We start from the raw sequence: 21,910 nt of genomic DNA, 5'->3' as shown, positions 1-21,910 counted from the left end.
CCATTTAGTCTGCCGATCCCAGTCCGCTTCCCATCTCAGAATTCACGTTCATTCCTCGAGCTACCCCGGTCCCAGCGCAGAATTCCCACGTTCTCCCGCCGAACCACCCAATTTATGGACAGAATTCCCACGTTCTCCCGCCGAACCACCCAATTTACGGACAGAATTCCCACGTTCTCCCGCCGAACTACCCAATTTATGGACAGAATTCCCGCCACCAGTGCAACCCCCCCCCCCCCCCCCCCGACCCGACACATCCCGATGCATTCCCGGCCGCTCCCCTGGGAATTCCAAGAGGCAGAGTTACCCACGTACAGGAGGTTGTCGGTGACGAGGGGAGTGAGGAGGAGGCTGAACAGCAGCCCGGCCAGGTTCACCAGGGTCTCCTGTGACAGACACAGAGCGAGAGTGAGTGAACGCACACTCACACACACAACACACAACACACTCACACACACAACACACAACACACTCACACACACAACACACACACACTCACATTCACACACAACACACACTCAACACACACACACACAACACACTCACATTCACACACACACACAACACACTCACATTCACACACAACACACACACACTCACATTCACACACAACACACACTCAACACACACACACACAACACACTCACATTCACACACACATCACACACTCACATTCACACACAACACATACTCAACACACACACACAACACACTCACATTCACACACACACACAACACACTCACATTCACACACAACACACCCACACTCACATTCACACACACATCACACACTCAACACACACACATCACACACTCAACACACACACACACAACACACTCACATTCACACACAACACACCCACACTCACATTCACACACACAACACACACTCAACACACACACACAACACACTCACAACACACTCACATTCACACACACACACCCACACTCACATTCACACACACAACACACACTCAACACACACACACACAACACACTCACATTCACACACAACACACCCACACTCACATTCACACACACAACACACACTCAACACACACACACACAACACACTCACATTCACACACAACACATTCACACACACAACACACACCCACACTCACATTCACACACACAACACACACTCAACACACACACACACAACACACTCACATTCACACACACACACAACACACTCACATTCACACACACAACACACACTCAACACACACACACACAACACACTCACATTCACACACAACACACCCACACTCACATTCACACACACAACACACACTCAACACACACACACACACTCAACACACACACACACAACACACTCACATTCACACACAACACACCCACACTCACATTCACACACACAACACACACTCAACACACACACACACAACACACTCACATTCACACACAACACACCCACACTCACATTCACACACACAACACACACTCAACACACACACACACAACACACTCACATTCACACACACACACCCACACTCACATTCACACACACAACACACACTCAACACACACACACCCACACTCACATTCACACACACAACACACACTCAACACACACACACACAACACACCCACACTCACATTCACACACACAACACACACTCAACACACACACACAGAACACACTCACATTCACACACAACACACCCACACTCACACATTCACACACACAACACACACCCACACTCACATTCACACACACAACACACACTCAACACACACACACACAACACACTCACATTCACACACACACACAACACACTCACATTCACACACACACAACACACTCACATTCACACACACAACACACACCCACACTCACATTCACACACACAACACACACTCAACACACACACACACAACACACTCACATTCACACACACACACAACACACTCACATTCACACACAACACACACACACTCACATTCACACACACAACACACACTCACATTCACACACACAACACACACTCACATTCACACACACAACACACACACACATTCACACAGAACACACACACACAACACACTCACATTCACACACAACACACACACACTCACATTCACACACACAACACACACTCAACACACACACACACAACACACTCACATTCACACACACACACCCACACTCACATTCACACACACAACACACACTCAACACACACACACCCACACTCACATTCACACACACAACACACACTCAACACACACACACACAACACACACTCAACACACACACACACAACACACTCACATTCACACACACACACCCACACTCACATTCACACACACAACACACACTCAACACACCCACACTCACATTCACACACACAACACACACTCAACACACACACACACAACACACCCACACTCACATTCACACACACAACACACACTCAACACACACACACACAACACACTCACATTCACACACAACACACCCACACTCACACATTCACACACACAACACACACCCACACTCACATTCACACACACAACACACACTCAACACACACACACACAACACACTCACATTCACACACACACACAACACACTCACATTCACACACACACAACACACTCACATTCACACACACAACACACACCCACACTCACATTCACACACACAACACACACTCAACACACACACACACAACACACTCACATTCACACACACACACAACACACTCACATTCACACACAACACACACACACTCACATTCACACACACAACACACACTCACATTCACACACACAACACACACTCACATTCACACACACAACACACACACACATTCACACAGAACACACACACACAACACACTCACATTCACACACACACACCCACACTCACATTCACACACACAACACACACTCAACACACACACACCCACACTCACATTCACACACACAACACACACTCAACACACACACACACAACACACCCACACTCACATTCACACACACAACACACACTCAACACACACACACACAACACACTCACATTCACACACAACACACCCACACTCACACATTCACACACACAACACACACCCACACTCACATTCACACACACAACACACACTCAACACACACACACACAACACACTCACATTCACACACACACACAACACACTCACATTCACACACACACAACACACTCACATTCACACACACAACACACACCCACACTCACATTCACACACACAACACACACTCAACACACACACACACAACACACTCACATTCACACACACACACAACACACTCACATTCACACACAACACACACACACTCACATTCACACACACAACACACACTCACATTCACACACACAACACACACTCACATTCACACACACAACACACACACACATTCACACAGAACACACACACACAACACACTCACATTCACACACAACACACACACACACTCACATTCACACACACAACACACTCACATTCACACACACTCACATTCACACACACTCACATTCACACACAACACACTCACATTCACACACAACACACACACACTCACATTCACACACACAACACACTCACATTCACACACAACACACTCACACTCACATTCACACACAACACACACACACTCACATTCACACACAACACACACACACTCACATTCACACACACAACACACACACACTCAACACACACACACAACACACTCACATTCACACACACAACACACTCACATTCACACACACAACACACACATTCACACACACACACTCACATTCACACACACAACACACCACACTCACATTCACACACACAACACACACATTCACACACACACACTCACATTCACACACACAACACACCACACTCACATTCACACACACTCACATTCACACACAACACACTCACATTCACACACAACACACACACACTCACATTCACACACAACACACACACACTCACATTCACACACACAACACACTCACATTCACACACACCACACTCACACTCACATTCACACACAACACACACACACTCACATTCACACACACAACACACACACACACTCAACACACACACACATTCACACAGAACACACACACACAACACACTCACATTCACACACAACACACTCACATTCACACACAACACACTCACATTCACACACAACACACTCACATTCACACACAACACACTCACATTCACACACACACTCACATTCACACACACACTCACATTCACACACACACTCACATTCACACACACAACACACACACACATTCACACAGAACACACACACACAACACACTCACATTCACACACAACACACTCACATTCACACACAACACACTCACATTCACACACAACACACTCACATTCACACACAACACACTCACATTCACACACAACACACTCACATTCACACACAACACACTCACATTCACACACAACACACTCACATTCACACACAACACACTCACATTCACACACACAACACACACACACATTCACACAGAACACACACACACAACACACTCACATTCACACACAACACACTCACATTCACACACAACACACTCACATTCACACACACACAACACATTCACACAGAACACACACACACAACACACTCACATTCACACACAACACACACACACAACACACACACACAACACACTCACATTCACACACACACACGCACATTCACACAGAACACACACACACAACACACTCACATTCACACACAACACACTCACACACACACATTCACACAGAACATACACACACAACACACTCACATTCACACACAACACACTCACATTCACACACAACACACTCACATTCACACACACACACTCACATTCACACACACACACTCACATTCACACACAACACACACTCACACTCACACACACAACACACACGCACATTCACACAGAACACACAACACACTCACATTCACACACAACACACACACACACATTCACACACAACACACACTCACATTCACACACAACACACACACACATCACACACACACAACACACTCACATTCACACACAACACACACATTCACACACAACACACACACACACACTCACATTCACACACAACACACACGCACATTCACACAGAACACACGCACACAACACACTCACATTCACACACAACCTCACATTCACAAACACACACACACTCACATTCACACACACACTCACATTCACACACAACACACACACTCTCTCACACACAACACACACAACACACTCACACACCCACACAACACACACACACACACACCCACATTCACACACACACCCACTCACATTCACACACAACACCCACTCACACACACCCACACTCTCACACACACTCTCACACACACTCTCACACACACTCTCACACACACTCTCACACACACTCTCACACATACACTCACACATACACTCACACATACACTCACACATACACTCATACCCACACTCACATTCACACACACTCACATTCACACACAACACACACACTCACACCCACAGTCACACACACACACACTCACATTCACACACACACTCTCTCACACACACACTCACATTCACACACACACACTCACATTCACACACACACTCTCTCACACACACTCACATTCACTCACACACACTCACATTCACTCACACACACTCACATTCACTCACACACTCACATTCACACACACACTCACATTCACACACACACACACACACTCACATTCACACAGAACACACACACACAACACACACTCTCTCACACACAACACACACTCTCTCACACTCAACACACACTCTCTCACACTCAACACACACTCTCACACTCAACACACACAACACACACCCACTCACATTCACACACAACACACACACACAACACACACTCACACTCACATTCACTCTCACATTCACTCTCACATTCACTCTCACATTCACTCTCACATTCACTCTCACATTCACTCTCACATTCACACACACACTCTCTCACACACAACACACACACTCTCACATTCACACACAACACACACACACAACACACACACTCACACACACACACACTCACATTCACACACACAACACACACACTCTCACACACAACACACACACTCTCACACACACACTCTCACATTCACACACACTCATTCACAACACACACATTCACAACACACACATTCACAACACACACATTCACAACACACACACACACACTCTCACACACACACACACTCTCACACACACACACACTCACTCTCACACACACACACACTCTCACACACACACACACACACACTCTCACACTCACTCTCACATTCACACACACACTCTCACATTCACACACACACTCTCACATTCACACACAACACACACACTCACACACTCACACACACTCACACACTCACACACAACACACACACTCACACCCACTCACTCACACACATTCACACACAACACACACTCTCACATTCACACACACACACACATTCACACACAACACACACTCTCACATTCACACACACACACACTCACTCTCACACATTCACACACACACTCACTCTCACACACACAACACACACTCACACACAACACACTCTCACATTCACACACTCTCACATTCACACACTCTCACATTCACACACTCTCACATTCACACACACACATTCACACACACACATTCACACACACACATTCACACACACTCTCACACTCACAGAGACTCTCACACTCACAGAGACTCACACACTCACAGAGACTCACACACTCTCACACAGACACACACTCACACAGACACTCACACACTCTCAGAGATACACACACCCACTCTCACACACGCATTCAGAGACTCACACATTCTCTCACACACTCACAGACACATACACATACTCACACTCACAGACAGACTCTCACACACACAGACGCACACATTCACACACAGACACACATTCACACACAGTCAGATATACACACACACACACACAGACTCATGCAGGCACACACACAGACTCACACATACCGACACACACGCACGCACACAGAGACACACACAGATGCATTCACACTCTTACACACACACACACACACCCACAGACACATTTACACATACACACACCCACACACCCACAGACACATTTACACATACACACACCCACAGACACATGCACAAACACAGACAAGTGCATACACACACACACACATACAGACATATGTGTACACACACACAGACCCACACGCAAACACACAGACACCACACACACAGAAAAATACACATACACAGACAGACACAGACCCACAGACAAATACACATACACAGACAGACACACACACACTCACACACACACATCATCCCGCTTGAGATTAGCTCCTGCCATACCCAACGTGAGCTGACGCCCCATCCCGCCGCCGGGAAGAGGGGAGTTACCTGGCTGCCGTCCTTTGCCGAAACGTCGGCCATGTTGTCACGCCTGGCCTGGTGAACGGTGAGGGCTGCCCGTGTCGCTCCTCCAGCCACCCCGACAACGGACTTGAAGCAAAGAAAGACCGCAGTGAGAAGCCGCCCCAGCCTCCGCGGCGCTGCCCGCAGCGCAAGGACCGACAGAACCCCCCCACTGGGACCACTGCACGCGTTGGTGAGGTTCGCAGAACTTCCGTGGCATTGCTCGGTTAGAGAGGGCCGCAGACCTCCCGTGGCACAGCTTTGTTCTAGAGGGCCGTGGACCTCCCATGGCGTTGCTCAGTTAGAGAGGGCCACGGACCTCCCCTGGAATTGCTCAGTTGTAGAGGGCCGTGGACCTCCCCTGGCATTGCTCAGTTAGAGAGGGCCACGGACCTCCCCTGGAATTGCTCAGTTGTAGAGGGCCGTGGACCTCCCCTGGCATTGCTCAGTTAGAGAGGGCCATGGACCTCCCCTGGCATTGCTCAGTTAGAGAGGGCCACGGACCTCCCCTGGAATTGCTCAGTTGTAGAGGGCCGTGGACCTCCCCTGGCATTGCTCAGTTAGAGAGGGCCACGGACCTCCCCTGGAATTGCTCAGTTGTAGAGGGCCGTGGACCTCCCCTGGCATTGCTCAGTTAGAGAGGGCCATGGACCTCCCCTGGCATTGCTCAGTTAGAGAGGGCCACGGACCTCCCCTGGAATTGCTCAGTTGTAGAGGGCCGTGGACCTCCCCTGGCATTGCTCAGTTAGAGAGGGCCACGGACCTCCCCTGGCATTGCTCAGTTAGAGAGGGCCATGGACCTCCCCTGGCATTTCTCGGTTAGGAGGCTCGTGGACCTCCCATGGCATTGCTCAGTTAGAGAAGATCGTGGACCTCCAGTGTCGTTGCTCCGTGACACAGGGATCACATACACATCCCACGGCATTGCTCAGTTAGAGAGGGCCATGGACCTCCCGTGGCACTGCTCAGTTAGAGAGGGGCGTGGACCTCCAGTGGCGCTGATCAGAGAATTCGAGACCTGCCGAACCTCCCGTGGCGGTGCTCCGAAAGACACAGGGCTGTCACACCTCTGCCGCTCAAGTGGCACTGTGCTCACCCTTACCTGTCCTTTAAAGGAAGCACTGGGTGAGACCGCCAAACTCAGCACGGGTCCTTCCTGCCCTGTGCGGCTCCACCCTACCCCGAAACCTATTCCAACAACAAAGCGGATAAAGTGATGAAAACTAAATCAACTCACTTTAAACACGCCAGCAACACAGATGACGAGGGTGAAGATTGATGGGAAGACAGGAGCTACAATTTCCATGAATATAGCCAGGTCATTCAGAACATCAGCAAACAGTCTGGAGTCAGAGAAGGAAAAGGGGATTTCAACAAACACACCTTGGAAATACAAAGAACCTCTTCCTACACTGTCCCCCATCAAACACTCCCCAGGACAGGTACAGTACGGGGGTTAGATACAGAGTAAAGCTCCCTCTACACTGTCCCCCATCAAACACTCCCCAGGACAGGTACAGTACGGGGGTTAGATACAGAGTAAAGCTCCCCCTACACTGTCCCCATCAAACACTCCCAGGACAGGTACAGTACGCGGGTTAGATACAGAGTAAAGCTCCCTCTACACTGTCCCCATCAAATACTCCCAGGACAGGTACAGTACGGGGGTTAGATACAGAGTAAAGCTCCCTCTACGCTGTCCACATCAAACACTCCCAGGACAGGTACAGTACGGGGTTAGATACAGAGAAAAGCTCCCTCTACGCTGTCCCCATCAAACAGTCCCAGGACAGGTACAGTACGGGGGTTAGATACAGAGTAAAGCTCCCTCTACACTGTCCACATCAAACACTCCCAGGACAGGTACAGTACGGGGGTTAGATACAGAGTAAAGCTCCCTCTACACTGTCCCCCATCAAACACTCCCAGGACAGGTACAGTACGGGGGTTAGATACAGAGTAAAGCTCCCTCTACACTGTCCCCCATCAAACACTCCCAGGACAGGTACAGTACGGGGGGTTAGATACAGAGTAAAGCTCCCTCTACACTGTCCCCCATCAAAAACTCCCCAGGACAGGTACAGTACGGGGGTTAGATACAGAGTAAAGCTCCCTCTACACTGTCCCCCATCAAACACACCCCAGGACAGGTACAGTACGGGGGTTAGATACAGAGTAAAGCTCCCTCTACACTGTCCCCCATCAAACACACCCCAGGACAGGTACAGTACGGGGGTTAGATACAGAGTAAAGCTCCCTCGACACTGTCCCCCATCAAACACTCCCAGGACAGGTACAGTACGGGGGTTAGATACAGAGTAAAGCTCCCTCTAAACTTGTCCCCATCAAACACTCCCAGGACAGGTACAGTACAGGGGTTAGATACAGAGTAAAGCTCCCTCGACACTGTTCCCCATCAAACACTCCCCAGGACAGGTACAGTACGGGGTTAGATACAGAGTAAAGCTCCCTCTACACTGTCCACATCAAACACTCCCAGGACAGGTACAGTACGGGGGTTAGATACAGAGTAAAGCTCCCTCTACACTGTCCCCCATCAAACACTCCCAGGACAGGTACAGTACGGGGGTTAGATACAGAGTAAAGCTCCCTCTACACTGTCCCCCATCAAACACTCCCAGGACAGGTACAGTATGGGGGTTAGATACAGAGTAAAGCTCCCTCGACACTGTCCCCCATCAAACACTCCCAGGACAGGTACAGTACGGGGGTTAGATACAGAGTAAAGCTCCCTCTAAACTTGTCCCCATCAAACACTCCCAGGACAGGTACAGTACAGGGGTTAGATACAGAGTAAAGCTCCCTCGACACTGTTCCCCATCAAACACTCCCCAGGACAGGTACAGTACGGGGTTAGATACAGAGTAAAGCTCCCTCTACACTGTTCCCCATCAAACACTCCCAGGACAGGTACAGTACGGGGGTTAGATACAGAGTAAAGCTCCCTCTACACTGTCCCCATCAAAGACTCCCCAGGACAGGTACAGTACGGGGGTTAGATACAGAGTAAAGCTCCCTCTACACTGTCCCCCATCAAACACTCCCAGGACAGGTACAGTACGGGGGTTAGATACAGAGCAAAGCTCCCTCTACACTGTCCCCCATCAAAAACTCCCAGGACAGGTCCAGTACGGGGGTTAGATACAGAGTAAAGCTCCCTCTACACTGTCCCCCATCAAACACTCCCAGGACAGGTACAGTACGGGGGTTAGATACAGAGTAAAGCTCCCTCTACACTGTCCCCCATCAAACACTCCCAGGACAGGTACAGTACGGGGGTTAGATACAGAGTAAAGCTCCCTCTACACTGTCGCCCATCAAACACTCCCAGGACAGGTACAGTACGCGGGTTAGATACAGAGTAAAGCTCCCCCTACACTGTCCCCATCAAACACTCCCAGGACAGGTACAGTACGTGGGTTAGATACAGAGTAAAGCTCCCTCTACACTGTCCCCATCAAATACTCCCAGGACAGGTACAGTACGAGGGGTTAGATACAGAGTAAAGCTCCCTCTGTACTGTCCCATTGAAACACTCCCAGGACAGCTACAGTACGGGGGTTAGATACAGAGTAAAGCTCCCCCTACACTGTCCCCATCAAACACTCCCAGGACAGGTACAGTACGCGGGTTAGATACAGAGTAAAGCTCCCTCGACACTGTTCCCATCAAATACTCCCAGGATAGGTACAGTACGAGGGGTTAGATACAGAGTAAAGCTCCCTCCGCACTGTCCCCATCAAATACTCCCAGGATAGGTACAGTACGAGGGGTTAGATACAGAGTAAAGCTCCCTCTGCACTGTCCCCATCAAACACTCCCAGGACAGGTACAGTACGGGGGTTAGATACAGAGTAAAGCTCCCTCTACGCTGTCCCCATCAAACACTCCCAGGACAGGTACAGTACGGGGTTAGATACAGAGTAAAGCTCCCTCTACACTGTCCCATCAAACACTCCCAGGACAGGTAAAACACTGGGGTTGGCTGCTGGCTAAGTGGAGCATTGACTGCTGATTGCAGCAACGAGTCTCAGCTGAGAGTGCTGGTGGCAGTTGGAGGTTGCAGAGGTGGAGAGAGGAGCAACACTGAGCAAGGGAGAGCAGTTTCAACGAAGCAGGGGTGAAACTTCAACAACAATTTCCATTAAAGAGAAGAAAGAGACATTTTTTTGGAAACAAGGCTTTGTCTGGAGGTGGGTGCTGAACACCAGTAATTTACTTTGGACTGTTGGGGGAGGAACAAGTGGCTGGAACAACAAGGGGTGGGGCTGCCAATTCAACAGGAGTCTGTGCTGCTGCAAAAGCACACAGGAAAGCTCCCTCCCCACCCCAATTGCCAAGCCTGGGTCAGCTGAAGCTGCCCAGCTAAACAAACGGAAGGGGATAGATAGTGCCTGGGCAGCTTCAGCTGACCCAGGTGAAGACGACTCCCCCAACCAGAAGACCGGAAAACCAACTTCAAAGACTGTTTTAAGTGTACTGTGAGCACCACCTCCAGAAAGCAAGTCATCCCTTCCAGCCTGCCTTTGCCTCTCCTCTATTACCTCAGCCTCTCCACTAACCTGTTGTTTGTTTGTTTGTCTTTTCAAATTTTTCTGTGAATCTGTTATTTAGTGTGCAAGTCCACAATTTGGGGTGGGTTTAGCTCTTGGACCCATGGCAAGCCCTTCATCACCGGTGGCGGGGCCCTCTACTACCTACGCAGCTGCAGCTTCTGTGGCTGCCCACGTGGCCCCGTCACCCTTTAAATTATTGACATGCAGCCATGGGGTGAAGAGCTATCCCCACCCCAACATGTCTATTGAGGCCTGCGTTAAGGCAATGGCCGTGGTTGTCGGCCCCTCGGCCATTGTTGCAGCCTCAAAGATGTATGGGAAGGCTGTGTTCTTTTTGAAGACCGAGCGGGCGGTGTCCCTGGCCCTGAGTAAAGGGCTCACTGTGGGGGGGACCTTCCTGCCAGTGGACCCTCTGGGGGCCACTGCGCATCGGATAATGTTGTCCAACGTCCCACCCTTCATTCCCAGTGAGCTCCTCCTCCCCCACCTGCACCATCTGCACCATCTGGGGGAGGTGAGGTCGGGGATCACCCCAGTCCGGCTTGGTCTTCGGGAGCACAGCCTCCAACATGTCTACTCCTTCCGCCGCCAGTTATTTATGCAGCTGGCGCGGGAGGAGGACACGGAGGGCCAATTTAATGTGGAGTTCCAGGGGACGGCCTACCGCGTCTTTTGGACCTCGGACGGGGCGCGGTGCCACGTCTGCAAGGGGGTGGGGCATGTTCGGAAGAACTGCCCCAACCTCCCGGCCGCCAGCTCCACCTCGGCGGCCCAGAGTGGTTCCACAGCACCTCCTCCCACTCCCCCCGCACATCCAACAGACACCGCTCAGTCGGTTCCGGAGGCTGTGGTTTTCACAGCCTCTGGCGGGGAGGGGAGCGTCCGTCCGAGCGGAAGGAAGACGCGGGGAAAAAAGAAACATCGTGAGGCGCGTCCCCTGGACACTTTGACTCAACCCGAGCCTGAGCTCAGCCCAAAGCCCATTCCCATGGAATCCACCTGTCCCAGGGCTGGGCTCAGGCCCAGGGTGACGAAAAAAGGAAAAAAGGGTGCGGAGGCGGAGGCCTCTGATGACATGGAGGTCTCTGAGTCTCCGCGCCCAAGTGCGAAAAAGAGGAGAAGGCACCCCTCCACAGAAATAACACAGGGCCCTGAGGTGCAGGGCCCATCTGTTGGAGGGGAGCTGCCTCCTGTTTCTGGTCCTCAGGTGCCCCCTACCGCCACCACCAAGGCTGCAAAGTCCGGGCAGGTGCTCCCTATTCCTCAGGATGGAGGGGAGGGGATGGCCCCGGTACGTGAGGCCCCTCCTGAAGGAGTAAGTGGGGCCCTGCTTGTGGTGGGGGAGCCTGGGGAAACCGCCCATTCCGCCACTGCTACTGGGTCGGGTGTCCTGAATGAAGGGGAGGGCGAGGCCCCAGAGGGCTGGGCCTCCCAGCCGGAGTCCACCACCAACCAGGAGACACCCGACCCAGTTATAACTGAGAATGCTGCCCCATCTGCTGGGCCTGTGGGTGCTGGCGGAGCGGGAGATGGCCTCCTCTCGCCGCCTCCAGTCTCGGCTCCGGCTGGTTTCCCGGAGTCCGGAACTTCTGTCTCCCCTGGACCAGTCATTGGCCTGGGGATGGAGGTGGAGGGGGGTCCTGAACCGCTGGTGCCTACAGGCTCCAGTTTCACAATAGAACCCAGAGAGGACTCCTCCGCCATCGATCCTGGGGGTGGGATCGTGACGGAGGCGGGACCAGCTGGCGCGGCCGGGACGTCCGCCCCACAGTGTGTGGTGGATGTGTCGGCCGCTGGCGGTGACGACCCGGAGGAGGATGGGGATTCGGTGCGGGGCACGGAGGATGATCTTGATTCCATCGCCAGTGAGGTGGTGGAGTCCCTCGTGCCTCCCACCGAATCTCCTCTCATCCCCACGGCGGAACTCCGGGATTTCCTCGCGGCTTGCAGAGGTTGCCGCAATAAAGTTCAGCTGGCCCTCGACCGTTGGTCGAATCTGGCGCTGATCATCCAGTCCGTCCGTGCCGCCCTTAAGATAGCGGGCAAGCGCGCGGACGTGAAACTGGTTGAGAGGCGCCGTTTTAATGTGTTCCTCAATGGGTTGCTGGGGGAGTGGAGGGCCAGGTGCACTTCCACTCCCTCCTCACAGTGAGCTGTTGGTGACGGGTTTTACGTACCTTTGACATGAAGATAACCATAGCCAGCCTCAACATCAACGGCAGCAGAGGGGCTCACCGCAGATTTCACAATCTCTCAGTCCTTAGGGAAGGGAGATACGCGGTGAGCTTTCTGCAGGAAACCCACACCGTTCCGGGAGACGAAGCCACCTGGCTCCTGGAGTGGCAGGGTGGGGTCTACATGAGTCACCTCACCCCTATTTCTAGTGGGGTGGCTATCTTGTTGGCCCCGACTTTTCAGCCGGAGATCTTGGGGGTCAAGGAGCTAGTGCCGGGCCGCTTGCTCCACCTCGCCGTTCGCCTGGGTAGCGTGCCGCTCCACTTTGTGAACGTGTACGCGCCCAGGCCCGGCGCTTTGCAAGCGCGCTTCTTTGAAGAAGTGTCCGCTCTCTTGAGCTCCATCGATAGCGGCGAGTGCATCATCCTCGGGGGGGATTTTAACTGCACCCTCGAGGTGGGGGATCGCTCCGGTCCCCAGCGCGGCCAAGCGTCGGTGGAGAAGTTGAGGGGACTGATCAGCTCCCTTAACTTGGTGGACGTCTGGCGGAATCTCCATCCCGACTCCAGCGCCTTCACGTGGAGGTCTGGAGGAGGGGGGTCGCGAATCGACCGCCTCTACATTTCGCAGGCGTACGTCTCCCGCGTCTCGGCGGCCTCCATGCGGCTGGTGCCGTGCTCGGACCACCGCCTGGTGTGGGCGGAGTTCACTCCGCTCCGCACGCGGGCGGGGTCCGCGTACTGGCACTTTAACAACCGGCTGCTGGAGGACGTGCGATTTCGGGACTCGTTCTGTCGATTCTGGGCCGACTGGAGAAGGAAGCAGGGGGGCTTCCCCTCCTTGAGGCTATGGTGGGATGTGGGCAAGACTCACATCCGCGTCTTCTGTCAGGAGTACGCGAAGGGGTCGACCAAGAGGCGTGAAGCCGAGGTCGGGCGCCTTGAGAGGGAGGTGCTCGACTTGGAATCCCGCCTCGGTCATGCCGTCGCGGACCCGGCCCTGTGGCAGGCGTACAAAGAGAAGAAGGGCGCGCTGAGGAACCTGCAGCTCATAGGGTCCCGAGGCGCGTACGTGAGGTCGCGGATCCAGATCCTGGAAGATTTGGACCGCGCCTCACCCTTCTTCTACTCGCTGGAAAAATGGCGGGGGGTCCGTAAGCAGCTCGTCGAGCTGCTGGCCGACGACGGATCCTCCATCACGGATCCGGAGGGAATGGGCCTCCTGGTCCGGACGTATTACAGTGCGTTGTTCTCTCCGGATCCGTCCAGCGAGGATGCGCGCAGAGTTTTGTGGGAGGACCTGCCGCAGGTCAGCCCGGAGGGCGCCGACGGATTGGAGGCTCCGCTCACGTTGGCGGAGCTGACTGGCGCCCTCCACCAGCTCTCGAGGGGCAAATCCCCAGGGCTGGATGGGTTGACCGTGGAGTTCCTCAGGGCGTTCTGGGACGTCCTGGGGGACGATTACGCGCGGGTCCTGGGGGAAAGCCTGGCGACCGGGGAGATGCCCCTCTCGTGGCGCAGGGCGGTCATCGTCCTGCTGCCGAAGAGGGGCGATCTCCGCCTGCTTAAAAACTGGCGTCCGGTCTCCCTCCTCAGCACGGATTATAAGATCTTTGCCCGGGCTATGTCTACCCGCCTGGGCTCCGTGCTGGCCCACATGATCCACCCCGACCAGTCCTACACGGTCCCGGGCCGGTCCATCCAGGACAACATCCACCTGGTCCGGGACCTGATCCATCTTTCCCAGAGGACTGGTCAGTCGGTCGCCTTTCTCTCCCTCGATCAGGAGAAGGCGTTCGACAGGGTGGATCACGATTACCTTTTCGGGACTCTGCGCGCTTTCGGACTCGGGCCGCATTTCGTGGCCCGGGTCCGACTTTTATACGCCGCCGCAGAGTGTCTAGTCAAAGTTAACGGGTCCTTGACGGCGCCCCTTCGATTTGGGAGAGGAGTGCGTCAGGGGTGCCCCATGTCCGGCCAATTGTATACCATCTGCGTGGAGCCCTTCCTGTGCCTGCTTCGCAGGAGGTTGACGGGATTGGCTCTGCGCGAGCCGGCCATGCGGGTCGTCCTCTCGGCTTACGCCGACGACGTGCTCCTCGCAATCACAGATCCCGTTGACTCGCGGAGGATGCGCGACTGCCAGCAGACCTTTTCTGCCGCGTCCTCCGCGAGGATCAATTGGGAGAAATGTTCCGGACTCCTGGTTGGTCAGTGGCGGGTGGACTCCCTGCCGGAGGAGATGACACCTTTTGCGTGGAGCACCACGCACCTCCTCTATCTGGGAGTCCACCTTAGCCCCGCTGAGGAAGCCTGGCCGGCAAACTGGCAGGAGTTGGAGGCGAAAGTCACCGCTCGGCTGGGGCGCTGGACAGGACTGCTCCGAGTGCTTTCCTACAGGGGCCGAGCGTTGGTCATAAACCAACTGGTGGCCTCCATGCTGTGGTACCGGTTGGTCACTTTGGCCCCGCCCCCTGTATTTGCCACCAAGATCCAGAAGAAACTCGTCGATTTCTTCTGGGGCAAGAGGAAACACTGGGTCTCTGCCGCGGTCCTGAGTCTCCCGATCGAGGAGGGCGGTCAGTCGCTGGTGTGCGTCCGCACCCAGGCTGCGACTCTCCGCCTTCGGACCCTGCAGAGATACCTGTACGTCGAGCGTCCTCCCAGATGGTGTGCGCTGGCGACGTATTTTTTCCGCCAGTGTCACTGCCTTCAAGACGACACGCAGCTCCCGGTGGAGTCCGTTAGCCGCGCCTCTCTGAGGGAGTTGCCTGTCTTTTACCGGGATCTTTTCCGAGTCTGGAACATGGTCGCCTCCAGTCAGGGCGCTCCCCCGCCGGCGGAGGAGAGCGCCTCGGCTGTCCGGGCGGCCGACTCCGGGGACGGTCCGGCGGGCGGAGGAGTAGCCGAAACCCCCGGGACGCCCCTCACTGCGGGTGGCGAGGGGGCTCGGGAGTGCGGAGCGATCCCGGCCGAGCTGACTCCCGCTCGGCCGGAACTGCTCATCGGACCCAGGCCCCGAAACCCTCCTCGGGAGCCGGTCCCACACAACCCGAGCCGCCTCTCGGAAATGCCCTCCGTGCCATTCCAATCGGCGCGGAGGGGTTTCCTGTACGGGCTGCTCCTGCACACTCTCCACTTCCTCGCCCTCGTCAGCCGGCCGGACACGCCCTGGCGGTCCGTGTTGCCATCTGGCGGCGAGGGGAAACCCCGATGGAGGTCTCTCTACGCGGGAGTCTTCCCCCTTTACATCGGGGACCTGGGGTGGAGGGTGCTGCACAGAGCAGTCCCGTGCAATAGGCTTTTAAGTAGGTTCACGGACTCCCAGGCCAGCTGTACTTTCTGCGGCCTGGACGAGTCCGTGTTCCACATTTATACGGAGTGTGCGAGGTTGCAGCCCCTCTTTGAGTATCTGAAGGGGCTGCTCCTCAAATTCTGGCTGCACTTCAGTCCCACGCTCCTGATCTTTGGGCACCCGGTGCGGAGGGGCGTGGGCCGGGAGGAGGATCTCATCGTCGGTCTGCTCCTGGGCCTGGCCAAGGTGGCCATTCACAGGTCCAGGTTGCGGGCCGTCGGGGGGTCCGTCCTCCCCGATTGCCTGCCCCTCTTCCGTGGTTACGTTCGCGCCCGGGTGTCCCTGGAGAAGGAGCATGCGGTGTCCGCCGATACGCTTGAGGCCTTCCGCGACCGGTGGGCACCGCAGGGACTGGAGTGCATCGTTGACGCCGAAAATGGCATTTTAATTTGAGTTTTTGTTGATTTATCTGGTCTTAAATAAAGTTATTTTTTTTTAAATGTAGATATGTATATAAAGGGGGCCTGAGGAATAAAGGCCCCCTCAACATGAAAATATAAAAGGGGCCTGGGGTATAAAGGTCACCTTAAAAAAAAAACGGGGTTAGATACTGGGTAAAGCTCCCTCTACACTGTCCCCATCAAACACTCCCAGGACAGGAACAGTACGGTGTAAAAAAAAAAAAAAGGGGGTTAGATACAGAGAAAAAAAAAAGAAAAAACAGGGTTAGATACAGAGTAAAGCTCCCTAAAAAAAAAAAAAAAAACGGGGTTGGCTGTTCTCTGATTGGAAAAAAAAAAAACGGTGTTAGTAAAAGAAAAAAAAAGAGAAAAAAAAGAAAAAAAAACGGGGGTTAGATGTTACTAAACTCACCTCCACTTCTTGGCGTCACAATCCAACCTGCTCCTGTGTGGAATAATGACAAGTTTAAGAGAGAATGGGAAGAGGGAGCAGATCTCAATGTGAAGCAGAGAGGAAAGTGATCACGAAGAATAGAATCGTCTGTGAGGACACAATAAGGATACAGTAGGGAGACCTACCCCTTCATCCAGGCAAACAAGATACGGCCAACCATCCCAGTGCCATCTGAAAAGTGGACAACACAGAGTGAGAAAATTACTACACGCCTGGTTTCGGAGGCAGGCATTGCATCAGGTTCTGCAACCCACACCAACTGCACTCGTAACTGGCATTGCCAGGGTAAAGGATCAGTGAAGCTCCCCCATCCGCATAATCCCTCAACGCCACCTTCTCCCCACTGCTGTCTCTCAGTCCCTCTCTCTCTCTCTCAGGGTGATATCTGTACACTGACTGGTGTCTCTCAGTCCCTCTCTCTCAGGGTGATATCTGTACACTGACTGGTGTCTCTCAGTCCCTCTCTCTCAGGGTGACATCTGTACACTGACTGGTGTCTCTCAGTCCCTCTCTCTCAGGATGACATCTGTACACTGACTGGTGTCTCCCAGTCCCTCTCTCTCAGGGTGATATCTGTACACTGACTGGTGACTCTCAGTCCCCTCTCTCTCAGGGTGATATCTGTACACTGACTGGTGACTCTCAGTCCCCTCTCTCTCAGGGTGATATCTGTACACTGACTGGTGTCTCTCAGTCCCTCTCTCTCAGGGTGATATCTGTACACTGACTGGTGTCTCTCAGTCCCCTCTCTCTCAGGGTGATATCTGTACACTGACTGGTGTCTCTCAGTCCCCTCTCTCTCAGGGTGATATCTGTACACTGACTGGTGTCTCTCAGTCCCTCTCTCTCAGGGTGATATCTGTACACTGACTGGTGTCTCTCAGTCCCTCTCTCTCAGGGTGACATCTGTACACTGACTGGTGTCTCTCAGTCCCTCTCTCTCAGGGTGATATCTGTACACTGACTGGTGTCTTTCAGTCCCTCTCTCTCAGGGTGATATCTGTACACTGACTGGTGTCTCTCAGTCCCCTCTCTCTCAGGGTGATATCTGTACACTGACTGGTGTCTCTCAGTCCCCTCTCTCTCTCAGGGTGATATCAGTACACTGACTGGTGTCTCTCAGTCCCCTCTCTCTCTCAGGGTGATATCTGTACACTGACTGGTGTCTCTCAGTCCCCTCTCTCTCAGGGTGATATCTGTACACTGACTGGTGTCTCTCAGTCCCCTCTCTCTCAGGGTGATATCTGTACACTGACTGGTGTCTCTCAGTCCCTCTCTCTCAGGCTGATATCTGTACACTGACTGGTGTCTCTCAGTCCCCTCTCTCTCAGGGTGATATCTGTACACTGACTGGTGTCTCTCAGTCCCCTCTCTCTCAGGGTGATATCTGTACACTGACTGGTGTCTCTCAGTCCCCTCTCTCTCAGGGTGATATCTGTACACTGACTGGTGTCTCTCAGTCCCTCTCTCTCAGGGTGATATCTGTACACTGACTCGTGTCTCTCAGTCCCCTCTCTCTCAGGGTGATATCTGTACACTGACTGGTGTCTCTCAGTCCCTCTCTCTCAGGGTGATATCTGTACACTGACTCGTGTCTCTCAGTCCCCTCTCTCTCAGGGTGATATCTGTACACTGACTGGTGTCTCTCAGTCCCTCTCTCTCTGGGACATATCTGTACACTGACTGGTGTCTCTCAGTCTCTCTCTCTCAGGGTGATATCTGTACACTGACTGGTGTCTCTCAGTCCCTCTCTCTCTGGGACATATCTGTACACTGACTGGTGTCTCTCAGTCTCTCTCTCTCAGGGTGATATCTGTACACTGACTGGTGTCTCTCAGTCCCTCTCTCTCTGGGACATATCTGTACACTGACTGGTGTCTCTCAGTCTCTCTCTCTCAGGGTGATATCTGTACACTGACTGGTGTCTCTCAGTCCCTCTCTCTCAGGGCGATATCTGTACACTGACTGGTGTCTCTCAGTCCCTCTCTCTCTGGGACATATCTGTACACTGACTGGTGTCTCTCAGTCTCTCTCTCTCAGGGTGATATCTGTACACTGAGTGGTGTCTCTCAGTCTCTCTCTCTCAGGGTGATATCTGTACACTGACTGGTGTCTCTCAGTCCCCTCTCTCTCAGGGTGATATCTGTACACTGACTGGTGTCTCTCAGTCCCCTCTCTCTCAGGGTGATATCTGTACACTGACTGGTGTCTCTCAGTCCCTCTCTCTCAGGGTGATATCTGTACACTGACTGGTGTCTCTCAGTCTCTCTCTCTCTCAGGGTGATATCTGTACACTGACTGGTGTCTCTCAGTCCCCTGTCTCTCAGGGTGATATCTGTACACTGACTGGTGTCTCTCAGTCCCCTCTCTCTCTCAGGGTGATATCTGTACACTGACTGGTGTCTCTCAGTCCCTCTCTCTCAGGGTGATATCTGTACACTGACTGGTGTCTCTCAGTCCCTCTCTCTCAGTGTGATATCTGTACACTGACTGGTGTCTCTCAGTCCTCTCTCTCAGGGTGATATCTGTATTCTGACTGGTGTCTCTCAGTCCCTCTCTCTCAGGGTGATATCTGTACACTGACTGGTGTCTCTCAGTCCCCTGTCTCTCAGGGTGATATCTGTACACTGACTGGTGTCTCTCAGTCCCCTCTCTCTCTCAGGGTGATATCTGTACACTGACTGGTGTCTCTCAGTCCCTCTCTCTCAGGGTGATATCTGTACACTGACTGGTGTCTCTCAGTCCCTCTCTCTCAGGGTGATATCTGTACACTGACTGGTGTCTCTCAGTCTCTCTCTCTCAGGGTGATATCTGTACACTGACTGGTGTCTCTCAGTCTCTCTCTCTCAGGGTGATATCTGTACACTGACTGGTGTCTCTCAGTCCCTCTCTCTCAGGGTGATATCTGTACACTGACTGGTGACTCTCAGTCCCCTCTCTCTCAGGGTGATATCTGTACACTGACTGGTGTCTCTCAGTCCCTCTCTCTCAGGGTGATATCTGTACACTGACTGGTGTCTCTCAGTCCCTCTCTCTCAGGGTGATATCTGTACACTGACTGGTGTCTCTCAGTCCCTCTCTCTCAGGGTGATATCTGTACACTGACTGGTGTCTCTCAGTCCCTCTCTCTCAGGGTGATATCTGTACACTGACTGGTGTCTCTCAGTCTCTCTCTCTCAGGGTGATATCTGTACACTGACTGGTGTCTCTCAGTCTCTCTCTCTCAGGGTGATATCTGTACACTGACTGGTGTCTCTCAGTCCCCTCTCTCTCAGGGTGATATCTGTACACTGACTGGTGTCTCTCAGTCCCCTCTCTCTCAGGGTGATATCTGTACACTGACTGGTGTCTCTCAGTCCCCACTCTCTCAGGGTGATATCTGTACACTGACTGGTGTCTCTCAGTCCCCTCTCTCTCAGGGTGATATCTGTACACTGACTGGTGTCTCTCAGTCCCTCTCTCTCA

The 21,910-nt window shown here is 52.9% G+C and overlaps 1 protein-coding gene across 3 annotated transcripts in view; it reads right to left on the bottom strand.

The window, feature by feature from the left end:
• The window catches only part of rusf1 (RUS family member 1), a 46,580-nt gene that overhangs the window by 9,959 nt on the left and 14,711 nt on the right, over positions 1-21,910 (bottom strand). Inside the window, exons 5-9 of one of the 3 annotated variants that reach the window (XM_068027241.1) lie at positions 18,571-18,616; positions 18,404-18,436; positions 8,722-8,827; positions 7,470-7,571; positions 316-386 (exon numbers count right to left, since the gene is read on the bottom strand). In XM_068027241.1, coding sequence (XP_067883342.1) covers positions 316-386; positions 7,470-7,571; positions 8,722-8,827; positions 18,404-18,436; positions 18,571-18,616 — 358 coding nt within the window. The remainder of the gene's footprint in view (positions 1-315; positions 387-7,469; positions 7,572-8,721; positions 8,828-18,403; positions 18,437-18,570; positions 18,617-21,910) is intronic. The other 2 variants (XM_068027242.1, XM_068027243.1) reach the window with 2 other exon arrangements.

Source organism: Heterodontus francisci, unplaced genomic scaffold (genome assembly GCF_036365525.1).
Source record: "Heterodontus francisci isolate sHetFra1 unplaced genomic scaffold, sHetFra1.hap1 HAP1_SCAFFOLD_823, whole genome shotgun sequence".
Lineage (NCBI taxonomy): Eukaryota > Metazoa > Chordata > Chondrichthyes > Heterodontiformes > Heterodontidae > Heterodontus > Heterodontus francisci.
This window is presented reverse-complemented; position numbering and strand designations above follow the sequence as displayed.